This window comes from Gavialis gangeticus, unplaced genomic scaffold, assembly GCF_001723915.1.
Source record: "Gavialis gangeticus isolate Ggan-Ray unplaced genomic scaffold, GavGan_comp1, whole genome shotgun sequence".
Taxonomy (NCBI): Eukaryota; Metazoa; Chordata; order Crocodylia; family Gavialidae; genus Gavialis; species Gavialis gangeticus.
Window position 1 is genome coordinate 28,929,214 of NW_017728995.1, and position 16,009 is coordinate 28,945,222.

At 59.6% G+C, this 16,009-nt stretch overlaps 1 protein-coding gene across 2 annotated transcripts in view; it reads left to right on the top strand.

Moving 5' to 3' along the window:
- The first annotated feature begins 1,933 nt into the window (after positions 1-1,933).
- ECE2 (endothelin converting enzyme 2) overlaps positions 1,934-16,009 on the top strand; it is a 16,142-nt gene continuing 2,066 nt past the window's right edge. The window contains exons 1-17 of one of the 2 annotated variants that reach the window (XM_019503390.1): positions 1,934-2,038; positions 4,474-4,618; positions 5,074-5,289; positions 5,952-6,076; positions 6,421-6,567; positions 6,820-6,885; positions 7,506-7,694; positions 9,365-9,507; positions 9,975-10,089; positions 10,820-10,930; positions 11,228-11,326; positions 11,641-11,718; positions 12,024-12,127; positions 12,847-12,957; positions 14,028-14,095; positions 15,378-15,568; positions 15,682-15,777. In XM_019503390.1, coding sequence (XP_019358935.1) covers positions 1,952-2,038; positions 4,474-4,618; positions 5,074-5,289; positions 5,952-6,076; positions 6,421-6,567; positions 6,820-6,885; positions 7,506-7,694; positions 9,365-9,507; positions 9,975-10,089; positions 10,820-10,930; positions 11,228-11,326; positions 11,641-11,718; positions 12,024-12,127; positions 12,847-12,957; positions 14,028-14,095; positions 15,378-15,568; positions 15,682-15,777 — 2,091 coding nt within the window. In that variant the 5' untranslated portion in view covers positions 1,934-1,951. Of the gene's footprint in view, positions 2,039-4,473; positions 4,619-5,073; positions 5,290-5,951; positions 6,077-6,420; positions 6,568-6,819; positions 6,886-7,505; positions 7,695-9,364; positions 9,508-9,974; positions 10,090-10,819; positions 10,931-11,227; positions 11,327-11,640; positions 11,719-12,023; positions 12,128-12,846; positions 12,958-14,027; positions 14,096-14,504; positions 14,588-15,377; positions 15,569-15,681; positions 15,778-16,009 lie in introns of those variants that run through there. The other variant, XM_019503389.1, reaches the window with a different exon arrangement.

Here is a 16,009-nt window from a genome sequence, read left to right on the forward strand (position 1 = left end):
GTCCATCCTCTCCTCTCAAGCCCCCTCGGGGCCAGGCCGGGGGATGCCAGGGGCCAGGGTCCAAGGAGGTTGCACTGTCCTGACAATGCACCCCTGCAGCACCTCACTGCCTCAGGGAGCCAGTTCTAGCCACCCAGGGGCAGGAGGGGGACCCTTGGCATGGGAGAACCAACCCCTGCAAGCAGGTCCAGGGCTGCCTACTCAGCTCCCCACAGGGTGCCTAAGCTAACCAGTCACCAGGGTCCTTGTAGCTTGGTGGGGAGGGGGCTCCTGCCGGGGGGATGGGAGTCAATTCTGGGGTGCTGTGGGGGGGAGAGGAAGCCCCACAGATGGTTTCCCCAGGAGATGGGGCTCCCTGAAGTGGGAGGCGGTGGGTGGGGGAATCCCAGGCACCATGTGGCTGCCAGGCTCAGACGTACTCACAGATGCCAGCAGCATCAGGCATCCTCCCTGTGAGGGATTTCCCGCCAAATGTTGGGTTTTGAATGGGCTTGAACCCACTCCAGGAGTGCCCTGGGGAGCCCCCTGGCAGCATAGCACCTCCTAGCAGGCTCTGGGTGCAGCTCTGTCCCTCGCTGGGGCTTTTACACCCCCCCCACAAAGCCTCATGCCAGCCCTTGCAGCCACGAAGGAAACCCAAAAAACATGACCCTGAGTATAACCAGCCCCACAGCATCTTCCTGAGTCTGCAGGCAGCCTCAGACAAGAGCTGCAAAGCCTCTCACCTGCTGGGCGTTGACTCTGAAACCTAACGACAGCCAGCCAGGTTGAGCTGAGAGCTGTTGCACTGTTGGCCAGTTCAGGAAAAGCATCCGCTGCAGCCTGCCTGCTAGTACGTTCTGCCAGGCCCATTAGCACAGTCAGTGCAAACTCCACAGGGCAGGGAAAGAGGAAGATGTGGGGTGGGTGTGAGGGGAGCACCCTGAAGAGGCCACCCAAACAGCAGAGGAGTCTCTCCCCAGAGGGGCTAATTCAGCCCAGGCAATAACTTGGTGAAAGCCTTATTGCGAATGGGAATGAAGCTTCACTCTGAAGGTGCCAGACTCTTCATCTAAACTAGGGACAAAGCTAGTGATGCCAGTGTTGGGCACCTGGAACGCACAGCAGGCGGTGCCCCCCCCCACCAGTGCCCCACCTGTGGCATAGGCCAGCCCATGGTGCCACTGTCCTAGCCAGGCTACACAGCGGGCCATGCTGCAGCAGAGCTGCAGTACCACCCACCAGCCCTTCAGCCTGGCACTGTGGGGCTGGACTGCCTGCCAGGCCCTGGGCACCTCCCTGTGCCAGCCAGGTATCTAGGGTGGCTCAGGGAGTGCAGGGAAACAGGGCTGTGCTGTGAGAGGGGTGGGGGAGCTGGGCTCGGCTCCCAGGACAGTGGTGGGGCTGGGCAGGGGGTCCTGCCGCTGGCTGCTTGCTCCGTTAGAGAGTTCGCCTCCAGCCAGCCCGTTCCAGATGTTTCTCGGCGTGACCCCATCGGCGTGGAAGGTTCCAGCTCCGGGAAGGGAGGGAGGAGGTGGTGGCGTTGCTAGGGGATGCAGCCGCAGGTTGCCTGGGAACAGAGGATGAGTCTCCAGGAGGCAGCGTGACACCTGTCAGGAATGCTGATGCCATGCAGAAGCTGCGGCGCTGCCATAGCAACCCACAGCGGGCCAAGAGGCATGCGGGGTTGCAGGCAGATGCAAGTGTCCTGTCTCCATCCTTGGAGCTCGGGGCCAGGGTGCCTCGGAAAGGGGAGGCTCCAAATCCCTGTTGCCCCCCTGCCCCGCTCGAGCCCCCAGAGGCAAGAGCGAGAGTGAGTGCTCCTCCCTTCCCTTGGTGCAGGCAAGGCTGGCACGGGCCTCCCTCCGCACCAGCCCTAACCTCGGGGGCAAGCCCCTGGTACTGGCCCCAGGCTCAGCCCTCTGCAGGCTCATCCCCAGCTTACTCGCTCTCTCTCTCCCTCTCTCTGCAGATGCCTGATTACAAACGAGCTACTTTGCAGGAGGAGGAGGGGGTGGAGGCGGCGGGGGATGGGAACGCCTCTCCCGACAGCGTGGAGGTAGGGTCCGGCTCCCACACATGGCGTCTTGGTGGCCAGGAGGTGGCTTGCCAGTCCCCCGGGGCACCAAGGCAGCTCTTGTGCAGCGCAGAGCTCAGTGCAAGGGCTGGCTCTGGGACGAGCTTATCTATTTGCCCAGCTGGCTCCAGAAAAATGTAGACATCACTGAATAGACCTAGTGTGAGGAGAGGGAGAGGCCATTTCTGATGCCAAATGAAGCAGCTTCTGCCCCTTCTCCTTGCACCCCAGGCCCTGCTGACAGCTTCCCTCCCCACACACCCCTCCAGCCCCTGCCACCCCAGCGTTTGGTCTCCCTATTGCACTGAACTGTACCAGCTTCCATAGCGGCTTGGGGGGGTCTCTTGGCAAAGGAAGTGGGACCCCATAGGGCAACCCCAGCTGGTTCTGGGTCTTAACCCCAGTGGCTGGAGGCCTGGAGGGGGAGTCTGGCAGTGCTGGGCCCTCTCCCCTAGGGCTGGGTGAAACCATTCATCTGCTGGAAAATAAAGACCCTACTCAATCATGGCCATTAGCAAATTCAGGGCAAGCCTGATGCATAGTTTTGGCCCCAAGACCCACCCCCCAAAATCCCACCCTGAAGAAGCAGCTGAAAATACACAAATGAAACATATTGCCATTACGTTTTGAAGTGGTGTTTTTGAGAGCAAGGTTGCTTCCATTTTAAAAGCAGCTCCCCACCCCTTAAACTCTGCTTTGTTCCACTGAAAAACAGGATACCATCAGCTTTCCCATTTTGAGGGAGAAACTCCAAACGTTTGGCAAATGGATACTTTTTATTTTTTGGTTTAGCCAGGACACCAGGAAGCCCCTTCTTGTCTAGGCTTGAGCCTAGCGTGTCAGAGCCCAGAGGACTGGGAACAGGCATGGGTCCCAGCTAGAGCTGGGGCATCAGTAGCAGATGGGTCAGGAAGCTGAGGTCTGCAAGGGGTCAGGACATACAGGGTCACCCTAGGCAGAGCCACAAGCAAGGAATATCAGGAGGCAGGAATCCAGACCCAGACTGGAGTCAGTAGCCAGAGGGGTCCAAAGCAAGGAGCTCTAGCTAAGCAAGCCAAGCAATAAACCAAGAGCCAGCTGTCAGGGAACAGGGGTCTGGCATCTGGAGTAGGAAATCAATAGGGACGAACGAGGAGCCAGTAAGAGGAACAAGGACAGAGCAGGGAAGCAGCACCCGGGGAGCAGGACACCAAGAACAAGTCAGCAAGACCCAGGAAATGAAGACCAAGGTGGCAGCAACCCAAAGCCTCTCCCCTGCTGGGCACTAACGGGGCACCTGGGGGTAGTTAGGCCGCTAGCACCAGGCCCTCTCAGTACCCAGAGCCAGTGGGGGGTAGTTTAGCCTCCCTGCTGGCTCCCGACACCCATCCCCCTGGTGCCATGTCCCACTAGAGCGGAGGGCAGGGCCTGCTCGCAGCTCTGTGCGGAGCCCAGTCCCCACACAAATGCAGTCGCCGCCAGAGATCGGCATAGCCTTTCCCCGCCCAGCAAAAGTAGGCAGATAAACAGACTCTGCCAATAACCAGAACCAAAAAAACTGAACCAGAATCAGATTGGGCGATTGCACTCCTCTCTCATGTCGGGTGACACTGGGCTCTGGGCCACCATGGTTTCCTGTGATCAGCTCTCAAAGCCTCCCTGGCAGATGACTAAAACACGATGCCACTTGCTGCTCTATCACCATTTATCTCCTGTTGGGCCCTCATGCTTGGCCCCATGCATGCGAATAGTGAAGGGAAACCCCCACCCACCACAAAGTGCCACCTTTCTCTTAGCCATCAGGCTGAGGGAGCAATCCAAGATGGGTACCATGGCGGGCAGGTGCTTACTCACTTTAAACTACCCAAAGCCCTGGGTAAAATCACCCACCAGCTTGTGACCGCGTGTCACAACCAGGAGCCTAACAAACAGCCCGTGCAAGCAGAAATCTCTGTCCCTGCACTGCTCCATCTTTACATTATTCCATTAGCCAGTGCTTTAGCTGCTGCCTTTATTTTTTTCCTGGCATCGGCTTATGCGATAAAGCACAGGACACTAAAAGCCAGTATGTAAATAACCAGGCAAAATGTAATTGAATACATAGTAAGTGGGTTTTGGTCCTGTGGGGGACATATGCAAATGATATTTGAAATATGCAAATGACAAAGCAGCAATCAAGCATCCCATGCCTAGGGCTAAGTGCTGAGCTGGCCTCGCGCCTCACCTATGGGAGAGCAGGGTGGCATTGGAAAGGAAAGAGTCTGCATTTGTAAGGCCGTAAGGGAGAAGACAGCATGGCGCTGCCATGGGGCATGGCCTAAGTTGGTAGGAAGTCTTTGGGCTCCAGAGGGACTTATGACTATTTCTGTGTTGCTGGTTTCATCCCCACTGTGCCCCAATACCCCCCCCATCCTGCCCCCCTTCTCTCTCCCTCCCAGGTGGGGTTCAGGAAAGGGGTCATGCCCTTGCTGAGCCACCTGGGCTCACGGACTCAGCTAGAGCTGGTTCTCTGCGCCATCTCCCTCTTCCTGGCCATGCTGCTGGCAGGCTCTATGATCACCCTGGGTGTCCAGTACAACAAAGGTAGGAGACGGGTGTGTGGGGTGCTCCGTGATGCCCCTCTCCCTATCCACAGGCACCTAGCATTTACCCCTGCCAGACTGCAAGGTGCCCTGTCTGGAAGGAGGGATTCTGCTTCAAGGGCAATGCACTGGGGGGAGGGGGTCCCCAGAGCTGCCATGCAAGAGCTAAACATTAGGTATCGTGAGGAACAGAGCAAAGGGACCCATGGCACCAGCCTGCCAGGTGACCTTGCAGCCAAAGGAGGTGGGTGCTGCGACTCTGGCTTTGGCCCACTGAGTACCACTGGAATCACCATGTGCTCCCAGCACAAGAGGGGCCTTATGGTCACCAGCAGGACTCCTGGGTCCCCCCCCTGCTCCACCATAGCCTTGCAGTAAGACCATGAAGGAGCCCATCTGTCCCTCAGTTTCCCCACCTGCTGGATGGGCCCGGGTGACGGCACCTCTCCCTTGCAGACCCTTCCCACAGCACGTGCCTGACGGAGGCCTGCATCCGCGTGGCCAGCAAAATCTTGGAGGCACTGGACCGGGAGACCGACCCCTGCAAGGACTTCTACCAGTACTCGTGTGGCGGGTGGATCAAGCGGAATCCACTTCCCGATGGGCGCTCCAAATGGAGCACGTTCAACAGCATCTGGGACCAGAACCAGGCCATCATGAAGCACCTCCTAGGTGTGACACTGCTCCCTTTCCCTGGGGGGAAAGGCAAGACTGAGCAAGGATTCTCTGTCTGGGTCCTTGGTGATTGAATTCCCAGACCCTGCCAGCAAAGGGAGAGCCTGGGTTTCTTCAGGAATTGGGGAGATCCTCTCCTCAGCATGCACATGCATGCACATAGAGTAGGAAGTTAGCACCACAGTCAGCAGGGCCCCGTGCAAGCCTTCTGACCCAGCCACCCCTTGGGCACCAGGGATGGGGATTTCACCTGTATGTTGCTAGGTTTTATGGCAACTTGGACACAGCACAAGAGCAGGCTGAGATCACATCCTGCTACCGCTTCCCTGGGGCCTCGGAGCCTGCTCCCACGCTGGGCTGGGTCCACCCAGGCAGAGCCCCAGGCAGTGGGGGGTGAGGCTGTCCCCTGGTGCCAAGTAACGCAGGGGAACCTGACCCTCATGTCCCTACTCCCTGCCAGCACCAGAGCTGGTCTGCAGCTTCCTAGCCCTCCTAACCCCTTGGTTACAAAAAAGGATGAGGGGGAACCCAGACCAAAGGGATCCCAGCAGAGCTAGGGGCTGAGGGACATGGGCCAATCTGCCAAGCCCGTCCATGTGCCTGGGCTGCTGTAAGAGGGGCCACAAGTGAGTCCACCCCCATCACCCCCCCAACTCCAGAGAACACCACGTTCAACTCCAGCAGCGAGGCCGAGAGGAAGACGCAGCGGTACTACCTGTCCTGCCTGAAGGAGCAGAAAATCGAGGAGCTGGGCTCGCAGCCCCTCATGGACCTCATTGAGAAGGTGCGCCAGTGAGGAGGGGGCTGGGATTCTCGGGGAATCTCTTGGGGTGGGGGGCAGGTGAGAAGGGTTCACCCTGGGCTGGGACTGGCTTGCCACAGGAGTGGCTTCCCCCCTCCAGGCATGTGCCCATGGCATAAATGAAAGGAGAAGCCCCATCTGGTCTCAGCTGGGAGCAGCATGTGCGGAGGGGAGCCCAGTGCCCCCTCATCCAGACTGGGAGGGCAGGGCAGGCTCCCTGTGAAACTGCATGTGGTGGGGGGTGAGGGCAAGGGCATTTGGGTGAGACCAAGGGGGCAGCTCGTCTGTCCCCCCACCCCCCAAACTCCTGTCCTTGCCTCTGGCAGATCGGTGGGTGGAACATCACAGGGCCGTGGAGCCAGAACAACTTCATGGAGGTCCTGAAGATGGTATCCGGCACATACCGGGCCTCACCCTTCTTCACCGTCTATGTGGGCGCTGACTCCAAGAGCTCCAACAGCAACATCATCCAGGTTGTGTCACCTCCACAGCCTGGAGAGGGAGAGTGAAAGGCTCAGTGGGTGGTGGGAGCTGCTTCTGCCCCACCGAGCTCTGCCCAGGCCAGGCCAACCCCACCAACCTCCACCCTGGCATGGAAATACCCCAGCCCTAGGCTCCCCTCCAAGCTATGCTCCTGCCCCTCGGTCCATGCCTGCTGCCTCTGCTATACTGGCCCGGGCAGAGGGACTCCAGACTCATTTGTGCCCCATCTGCCTCTCTACCAGGTGGATCAGTCTGGCCTCTTCCTCCCCTCCCGTGATTACTACCTGAACAAGACAGCCAACGAGAAGGTACATTGTGTGGCGGGACAGAGGCAGGAACAGGCTGCCCATGGCAAGCACCACTCCCACCTGCCCTGGCCCACAAAGCCAGCCTCAGGGGCAGGCCCTGGATCTAGGAGGGGTCTCAAAAGCCTTTGCCCTCGAGTGCACACTCGAGGCAGCTTCTGCACTGTCCTGGTCCCCCGTGGCAGATCTAGCCTGGAGGGTGGTGCACACACCTCCCTGCCCCGTGGTGCTGAAGATAGGGGCTCCTCTTGCCCCTGGACCAGAGCTTATGCTGGCATCAGCTGGGCAGGGCATCTTGGTAGGGGTGGGGATTCTCTGCATGAGTGACTGGTGCCTCCTGAATCTGGGGGGGCACCCGCAGAAGCCACTGATGGTGGTGGCCCTGTCGGGGGGGCACCAACCCTGCTGACAGTGTCAGTATCAGCTGTTGGGGGGGGCACTGGCCCCATCAGGGAGGGCACGTGCATCCCCATGCACCCCCTACCAGTCTCCTATGATTCTCTGCAATGGGAAGTTAGGAACTGAGCACCCAGCGGCATTGGGACCCTCAGCCCACAACTGCCCAGAGGTACATCCAGTGCCTTGCCCCTGGGTAACCCCAATGCCCCTTGCTGGCACAACAGGTGCTGGTCGCTTACCTGGACTACATGGTAGAGCTGGGGATGCTGCTTGGAGGGGCCCAGGAGTCCACGCGGGAGCAGATGCAGCAGGTTCTCGAGCTGGAGACCCAGCTGGCCAACCTGACCGTGCCCCAGGATGAGCGGCGGGATGATGAGAAGATCTACCACAAGATGAGCATTGCCGAGCTGCAGGTGGGGCAGGGGACAAGTCCTGCCTGGGGCTGGGGGGACACTGTCAGTAGGAGCAGCTGTCCAGAGGCAGACAGATCCCACCGTGACCTGAAAAGGGCAGAACCAGGGGGCCTTGGAGTGGATCCAAGCTGTGCAGGCACATGGGGAAGGGAAGCACAAGCTTCACCTTGCCCTGGCCCCAGGGGGAAAGGCCAGCCCCTGCCTGGGGGGCCCTCTCCCCTAGACTTTCCCCTGCCATGCTCTCAGGCTGCTCCCTTCCCCCACCCCGTTTCATTAGGATTTCAGTGCACTCCGCTGGCTCCGGTGCCAGGGATGCAGGAGGCCTGGCTGAGCAGCATCCTAAGCAGCCAGCAGCAGCTGCCAAAATGCCACAGCTCTTTTCCTGTGCCCCCCTCCTCCCCCAACTCCCTCCACACACACAGAGACATGGACACCCCTGCCAAGTGTCACCCGCTTTCCATGCAAATGGGGCAGGGACAGGGGCAGATTAAGCTGCAAGAGAACATGAAGATACTGGGCGGGAGGGAGGTCCCAGCCCTGGCAGTGATGGCCCTCACTCCTGCCGCCCACCCCCATCTCTGCCACTGCCCTGTTACCCCAGCATCTTGGACTGGGAAACCAGTGCATTGCTGAGAGCAAGAATGCTCAAGAGACAGCGTCGTCACGTGGGTTTATTTAGCAGACAGCATAAGCCCTTAGACTAAGGACCCTGCCACATGTTCAAAGGAAAGCTGGATAGAAACCAGCTAGAAGTTGCCACACATTTACAAGCACTGACTTTGTTGCTGGTTGGCTCTTTTCATAGCTGGATGGCTATTTTTATGGCATGATAATTAGTTTGCACATGTGGCCCATCTAAACCTATTGTGCAATTTACCCACGAATTACGTAATTTGTGTAAAGTATGATCGGGGCCTAAGAAACACACCAGTTACCTCGCAAATTAGACATTACTAACCTGCACATCAGACAGTCTGAGGTCTCGCCAAGACGTTCAGCAGCCCAGCAGTCAAACAACCCTTTGCTCCCAAACATTTTATACCTCCCGTGACTTGCACATTCAGTATTCCTACCAGTACTGTTACGACCGCTGGCTATTTACATACTTGATTTTTCATGACTAGGTATTTTTCTAAACCCTCCTCTGCATAACCCCCCTGGTATTCTCATGCTTTCCTTAGTGTACTTTCAGTCTCGCCACACATCCTCCTTGTACCACCTCTGCCAGTGTTTCTGCATTGACAATATTTGCAGCTGCTTGCTCCTCCTTTGCTAGACAGCAGCCCCCTAACAAGCTCGATTGCCACACAATACCTCTTGGGGGTGGACACTAGCTGTTTTTATGGCTATAGCCCACCCAGTCTGAATCCGCGGCCCAAGCCCTCCCACCCCGGGCTCTGTGCTTCCTTGCACTGGGGTGCGGCTGTCCATCTCTGCACCGGTCCTATCAATACAGCTGCTAGTGATACAGCACAGCCGGCTTCAGTCACCGGGCAGCAGTTACCAAGCAACCAGTCACCACAGCAACAGGGAAGGAAGGAAGTGGGACAGGGGATCACTGACTCTCATTAGACGGAGAGTGGGGGATGGGATGGGGGTCAGTGGAGGGGCTGAGAGGCTTCCCCCCAGGGGCCCTGCCCCTTGACCCCACTTACGACTTAACTCAACAGGCGCTGGCCCCTGCCATTGACTGGCTGGATTTCATCTCCTACGCGCTGTCGCCGCTGGAGTTGGCCGACACGGAGCCTGTGGTGGTGTACGGGCACGAGTACCTGCAGCAGGTCTCCGAGCTCATCAACAGCACTGACAGGAGGTAGAGACCCCCCTGCCCCTCCCAACACAGCTCCCATGGGGACAGGGGGCTCTGGGTCAGGCCTTGGAGAGGGGGAGGGCACACGTGTCAATCTCAGGCCTCACCCATGGTGGGGGTGGTGGATGTACCCCTACGGCTGTGCCTGGCAGCATGTGGCATGGGGGAGATGTAGGGCTGTGTCCCCCAGGGATGGGTAGAGGAAGGATCACAGGGCCATGGCCATGAAGAAGCAGCATGGGGGGCACTGCTCAGGGCTGCCTCAGGACCATGGCCACCAGAGGGTGGGGTGGGGGACACGTCTAGGGTGTGGGGGTTTACTAAGGGCTGTACCGTTATGATGGGAGGAGGAAGAGGATTACCTGACTATCCCAGTACCGTGCCAGAGGGAATGGGTGGAGGGTGCCTCAAGGAGTGCATGCCAGGCGCGGGGGCCCAGACCCACCATGGTGCCATCCTGTACTCCGCAGCATCCTGAACAACTACATGATGTGGAACCTGGTTCAGAAAACAGCCTCGAGCCTGGACCAGCGATTCGAGACAGCCCAGGAGAAGCTGCTGGAGACCCTCTACGGCACCAAGAAGGTGGGGGCTGTGGTGCTACTAGCATCTGCACTGCACACATGGTAGAGGAGGAAAGGGGAGTCCTGCTCTTTGCAGGGGATTACAACGCTACCTGCCCCTGGGGAGTCCCAGGGACTCCTACACCAGCCACCCCCTAGCAGATGGGGATGGGTTGGGACATTGGCATGAATGGGTGTGGGGTCCCTAAGAGAAGTGCCCTCAGCCTAGGGTGGGGTCACAGAGCCCTGCTGGCTGTGAATGAAGCTGCAGGATAGCAGGGGTGAAAGTCCGAAGCAGCTCAGAGGTGGGGGACAGGACCTGGGCCTGGGGCAGCATGAGAGGGACTGTTGCAAAGCTTTGTCCTGTCTGCAAGGTCTGCCTGCAACCAGCAAACGGGGTGCCTGGGATGGCAGAAAGGATGGGACTCTGGGCCAAAGGCTCCATTCAGACCTGTGGGGCTGGGGAAGGGGAGAGGGCTAGGGAACAGTGAGCCCCTGAATCTCCCACCAGAAAACAGGCTCTGGGGGAAAGCGGTTGCAGAGCCCAGGAGGGGCCAGGCAGGGGGCTGAGGAGGGGTCCCCAGGGGATGGACACGAGGCAGAGGGAACATGCCTGAGCACCAGGGCCCCTCCAAGCAGGGGGGAGGTGGGCACATACGTGGCAGAGGGAAGCCCCCCTAGTACCAGAAGTCACATCCTGCTGTACCAGGCCTCTGCTGTCCCCTTGTCTCACCCATCCATATCACCTGCAGTCCTGCACACCGCGCTGGCAGACCTGCATCTCCAACACCGATGACACGCTGGGCTTTGCTCTGGGCTCCCTGTTTGTGAAAGCCACCTTTGACCGGGACAGCAAGGCCATCGTGAGTACCCAGCCCCACCGCAGGCTCTCCACAGCTCAGATTTCTCTCCCCACCAATTCCTTTGCAGCACACCAGTGGTTAAATCCCCAGCAGGATGATGCTGGGCATGTGCCTGTAGATAGGAGGGTCTCTCCCCAGCCTGACCCCCCCAAAGGGGTTCAGCTCAACTTGGTTCAACCCAGCTATACACCCCCCAGTCCTGCCTGTTCTGCTGGGGGGATCCTGGCGTAGAGCTGGGAAAGGGCTGGTGCCGTGCGCCGGCAGGGCCGAGCTGCAGCTGACGCCCTGCTTCCACAGGCAGAGGAGATGATCAGTGAGATCCGGACAGCTTTTGAGGAGGCCCTGGACCAACTCGACTGGATGGACGAGAAGACAAAGCAGGCAGCGAAGGAGAAGGTGAGCCGCGCCTGCTCTGGGTACTGCTGACTGCTGGCCACCCCTTCCCCAGCACTGCCCCATTGCCCTCAGCATGAACTGCACCAGGGCTTCATGCCCCAGGGGGCTGGAGGGTGGTAGTGGGGACATCCCCACCCAGCAGTCCCCTGGGCTCCTGCCAGCCACTCTGTCCATGAGTCGCAGCCACAGTGCCCCCTCCTGTGTCCCCACCTCCCTGCCCTGGGGGAGCCCTGATGCCCACAGACCCTCACATCTCAGTCACAAGCCCTAGCCCTGCAATGACCTCAGATGCCACCCCAACCCTCCCTCTGCAGGCAGACGCCATCTACGACATGATCGGCTTCCCAGACTTCATCCTGGACAACAAGGAGTTGGATGATGTCTACGACGGGGTAGGTAGACCTTGGCAAGGGGTATCGCAACCCCGGGGAGGTGTGGGAGGAGGCTGTAGGGAAGGATCTGCAGGTCTGTCTGGACTGGGAACACACCCAAGAGTTGCCCCCATGTACCCCACCAGGGTGACAGAGCCTGGGCAAGGGAGCATGGGGAGGCAGGAAGGGGCACCAGGTCTTCATCTGCCTGTTGGGTTGGGATGAACTGTGGCCCCAGCCCATCTCGCCACCCCACCCTCCCCTGCAGGACTGCCCCGTGGAGCTCGGCCCCGTCTCACCCCCTCCCTGCCTCATGTTTCCCTCAGTACGAGGTCTCTGAGGACTCCTTCTTCCAGAACATGCTGAACTTCTACAATTTCTCTGCCAAGGTCATGGCTGACCAGCTGCGGAAACCCCCCAACCGGGACCAGTAAGGCATCCTCCAGCACGGAGGCCTGGCCTCCCTCCCACCCGCCGGGGCAGGAGCAGGGTAGAGGCTGAGCAGAGCCCCAAGTGAGGGGCCTATGCCCCAGGAGGGAGGTTGGGACATAGACTACATTGCTAGCCCCCCACAGCCTGAGGGGAGCCCGTAACCACCTTCCTTTTACTGTGGGGACTACACGTCCCAGCATGCACCACCCAGCTGCTGGCCCCATAGCATGCTGGGACCTGTAGTCTTGTCTCTTTCTGTCTAAGCAGAGGCTCCCAGGTGCCTCATGTGTAGGACACAGTTGCTATGACCCCACCTGGAACTCTGGACACCAACACGGACAAGTGCACACGTGTGTCACAACACAGCCCGGCCCCCAGGCTCCTCCCTCCCCGGGCCTCCACCTCCCCTGTTGTGTCCATCTGTACCCTTTGCCTGCCTGGCCCCTGCCACTGCCCCAGGGTGGGGGACCATTCCTCTGTGTTTCTGGCTAACCTCAGCTCATGCCAGCCCATCACCAGTCCCCAGAGGAAGACACAGCTCACGGATGGAGGCCTCGCTGGTGGCCACTTTGAGGCTGGCACCAGGCCTTTCATACCCAAGGCGGAGAAGCACTGACCCCAGCACGGCTCTGGGAGGGAAGCCCCAGACCCGTTTCTTCAGCAAGTGGCCGCACTTGGAAAAGAGCTGCCTGATACATCCCATCCTCCCTCCCGCAGGTGGAGTATGACCCCACAGACCGTCAACGCCTACTACCTGCCTACCAAGAATGGCATCGTCTTCCCCGCCGGGATCCTGCAGGCTCCCTTCTACGCGCGTGACCACCCCAAGTGCGTCCGGGCTCTGCTCCCAGCGTGAGGCAGGGAGGGGTCATGAGACCTGCTGGGTGGTTGCAGACCCAGTCCAGCATGGCCCCCATTGCAGGCTCTCTGGGGCCTGGCCGGACAGGAGCTCCCCACCCTGGGGCCCAGCCAGAGAGGAGAGGTCACTACACCCCACTGCAAAGCCCAGCCCTTAGGAAGCAGTCATGCCCGGCAGGGCTGTGGGCCCTTGTGGGCAGGGGGCATGATCACAGGAGGAGATACTGCCCTCCACATAGCCTGGCATGGACACCAGGGCCTATGCATTCCCCTCCACCCACAGGAACACGAGGCCACCTCAGCCCCTGGCCCTGGGGGGCAGGCACAAGGGCAGTGCTAGCACCAGGGCTGTGGGAAAGGCCAGGCCATCAGGGGCAACACAGTGGGGCAAGGGCACCTATGTCGCAGGAGAGGCCTAGGCTCATGTGAGCTGTCCTGCTGGGTCAAACCAAGCCCACGGGACCCTGCCTTGAACAGCAGTGAGCAGCAGGTCATGACCCAGCCCCAGCCGGCCATCCCAGGTACAGCAGCAGATCACACATTGGCTGCCGCTTCGAGGAGCCCATGGCCTGTACCCCATAAACGTTTCTGAACCTGGTGATGCTACAGCTCCGAAAGCAAGTCCAGCACTGGGGTCTCCGCAGATCCCAGCTGGCTATGCTCTACGTGGGCAGCCAGGCCCTGCCCGGGAGGGACTGCCTTCCCCACAGACAGCACTTCTGGCTAACAGAGGTGGGCAGCTGAAGACAGCTTCATGTCATGCCCATTCAATGCCAGCCTGCCCAGCAGGCTGCCAACTCTGCTGTAGACACGAGCATCTCCCAAGGCTCTTCTGTGCAGGTAGGAGGGCTCTATCCTTTGCCAGGTGCTGGCCCTCTCCATGCTGCCTGCCTGCTCTGCACTCCACAGCGGAGCGCAGAGGGCACACCCCAAGAACCAAACCCGGTCCACCTCGTGGCTGCCCAAGTTGCATGATGCTCAGCTGCCAGCCCACCAAGAGCCATGCAAGGTAAACCAGGGTTTCTCCTTGGCTTCCCCAGGGCTCTCAACTTCGGTGGCATCGGCGTGGTGATGGGGCACGAGCTCACACATGCTTTCGATGACCAAGGTAAGAATCTGCTGGCCCCTCTCAGCCCCCACCCTCACACACGCACCTGCTACCATGCATGGTGGGTTGGCAGCTTCTTTGGCTCTGGGCTGCTGTAACCCACTGTCTTTAGACTTAGAGGTGATGCTAGACCAGCTGTCAGCGCACTCCTAGCTCCACACTCCTCTCCATTGCAGCCTCATTCTGTCCTCTGCACCCCAGGGCTGTGCCGCACGGGTCCCACACCAGCTCTGCACATCACTCTCCACTGCTGCTGCTGGCCCTGCCATCCATTCCATCCCCTGCCTTCTCCCTCCATGTCATCTCCTTGCCACATGGCCGATGGCCCAGGCCATGTGATCTGCCTCAAGGATGCCCTCCCCCTGCTGCTGGCTTCCCCCCCCATCGGTTTGTCCTCCTGTCTCCCTAGGTGACACCTGCAGGCATCTCCCCAGGCTTCCCCGCGCAGCTTTTGCTTCTGCTTCATCTGCTTGGTGAGGACCCATGTCTGCATCTCGGGCCATGGCTAGTGTGGGTGTCTCCCGGCCTCCTCTCCCCACTGCCCCCCTCAGCCAGCAGGGTCCATCTGTGTCCATCCCTTGTCTCTGCATGCTCTCCAGGTCCCAGTGGATCCCAAAAGGCAGCTCGGGGCGATCAGGGCCCCCATGCCAAGGGTCAGAGAGTATCTGGTTGGGGAACAGCAGGACTTCCCCACGCACGCTGCCATCAGAATAGGAGACATACAGGCTAAGCGCATCGGGAGTGGAGACTTTCACCCTGTGGTTGCTGGTTTCAGTCCAGCCCATGGCAACAGGGAAAGCCCAAAGCCATCAACTGGGCTTCTGGCCAGCTCGCCCCAAAGGCCCCAGCATCAGTCTCACCACAAAACCCAACCACCAGGTGGGCTACAAAATCTGGCTTTCTGTTTTCTCAGTGTCCCCTGCCTCCAGAAAAGATGTGTACTGGGAGGGAAGCCCTTACTCTTGTCAGGCTATGGAAAGAGACTATGAGGAGTCCCTGCTTCTCCCTGCAACTCCCTCCCAGGGACACCATAGTTTGGGAAGTTGTCCTGAGTCCCTCCAAGCCACTGCCCCTTCACCTCCAGCTTGCCTGCTCTGAACTTGATCCCTCCCTTCCCACGTCCTGCTCCATTTCAGTGGCCCTTCCGCCGCCAGACACTCTGTTGAGCCATCACACAGCCCCGCATGACTTGGGGATGGCAGCCAAGTCCTGTGCCAGGCCATTGGGACAGGGGGTCCAAGGCCCTTGCTGGTCGCTGATGGCACCCGGGACTGTGTTCCAGGCCGGGAATATGACAAGGAAGGCAACCTGCGTCCCTGGTGGCAGAACTCTTCTCTGGAGGCCTTCAAGAACCGGACAGAGTGCATGACAGAGCAGTACAGCAAGTATGCGGTGAACGGGGAGCACGTCAATGGCAAGCAGACCCTAGGCGAGAACATCGCCGACAACGGGGGTCTGAAAGCTGCCTACAATGTGAGTGTCCCAAACCACTTGCCCTGGGTGCCTCTCCCGCCCTCTGCTATACCAAGGGGAAGTTCCCCGGTCTTTGCTCCCGACTCACAGCCAACCTTGCGGGCTTGTTGCAGGCCTACAAAGCATGGCTGCAGAGGAATGGGGAGGAGAAGCGCCTGCCAGCCGTGGGGCTCACCAACCACCAGCTCTTCTTTGTGGGCTTTGCACAGGTACCATGCCATAGCAGGGCAGCTGCCCCCACCCTGGTGCTGCACCCTGACCAACACCATAACCCTGGCCTGCAGGGCCCTGCCAGCAGTCAGGCATTCCCCATGCCACTCACTGCCAGCCGGTGTCACTGCTGTCCCAACCTTGCCCCTCTCCCCCCGAACCACCACACAACTCTGCCAGTGCCCCCATGGTCCTTGAAACCCAGTGGCTACCCAACCCCCCCCCCCCCCC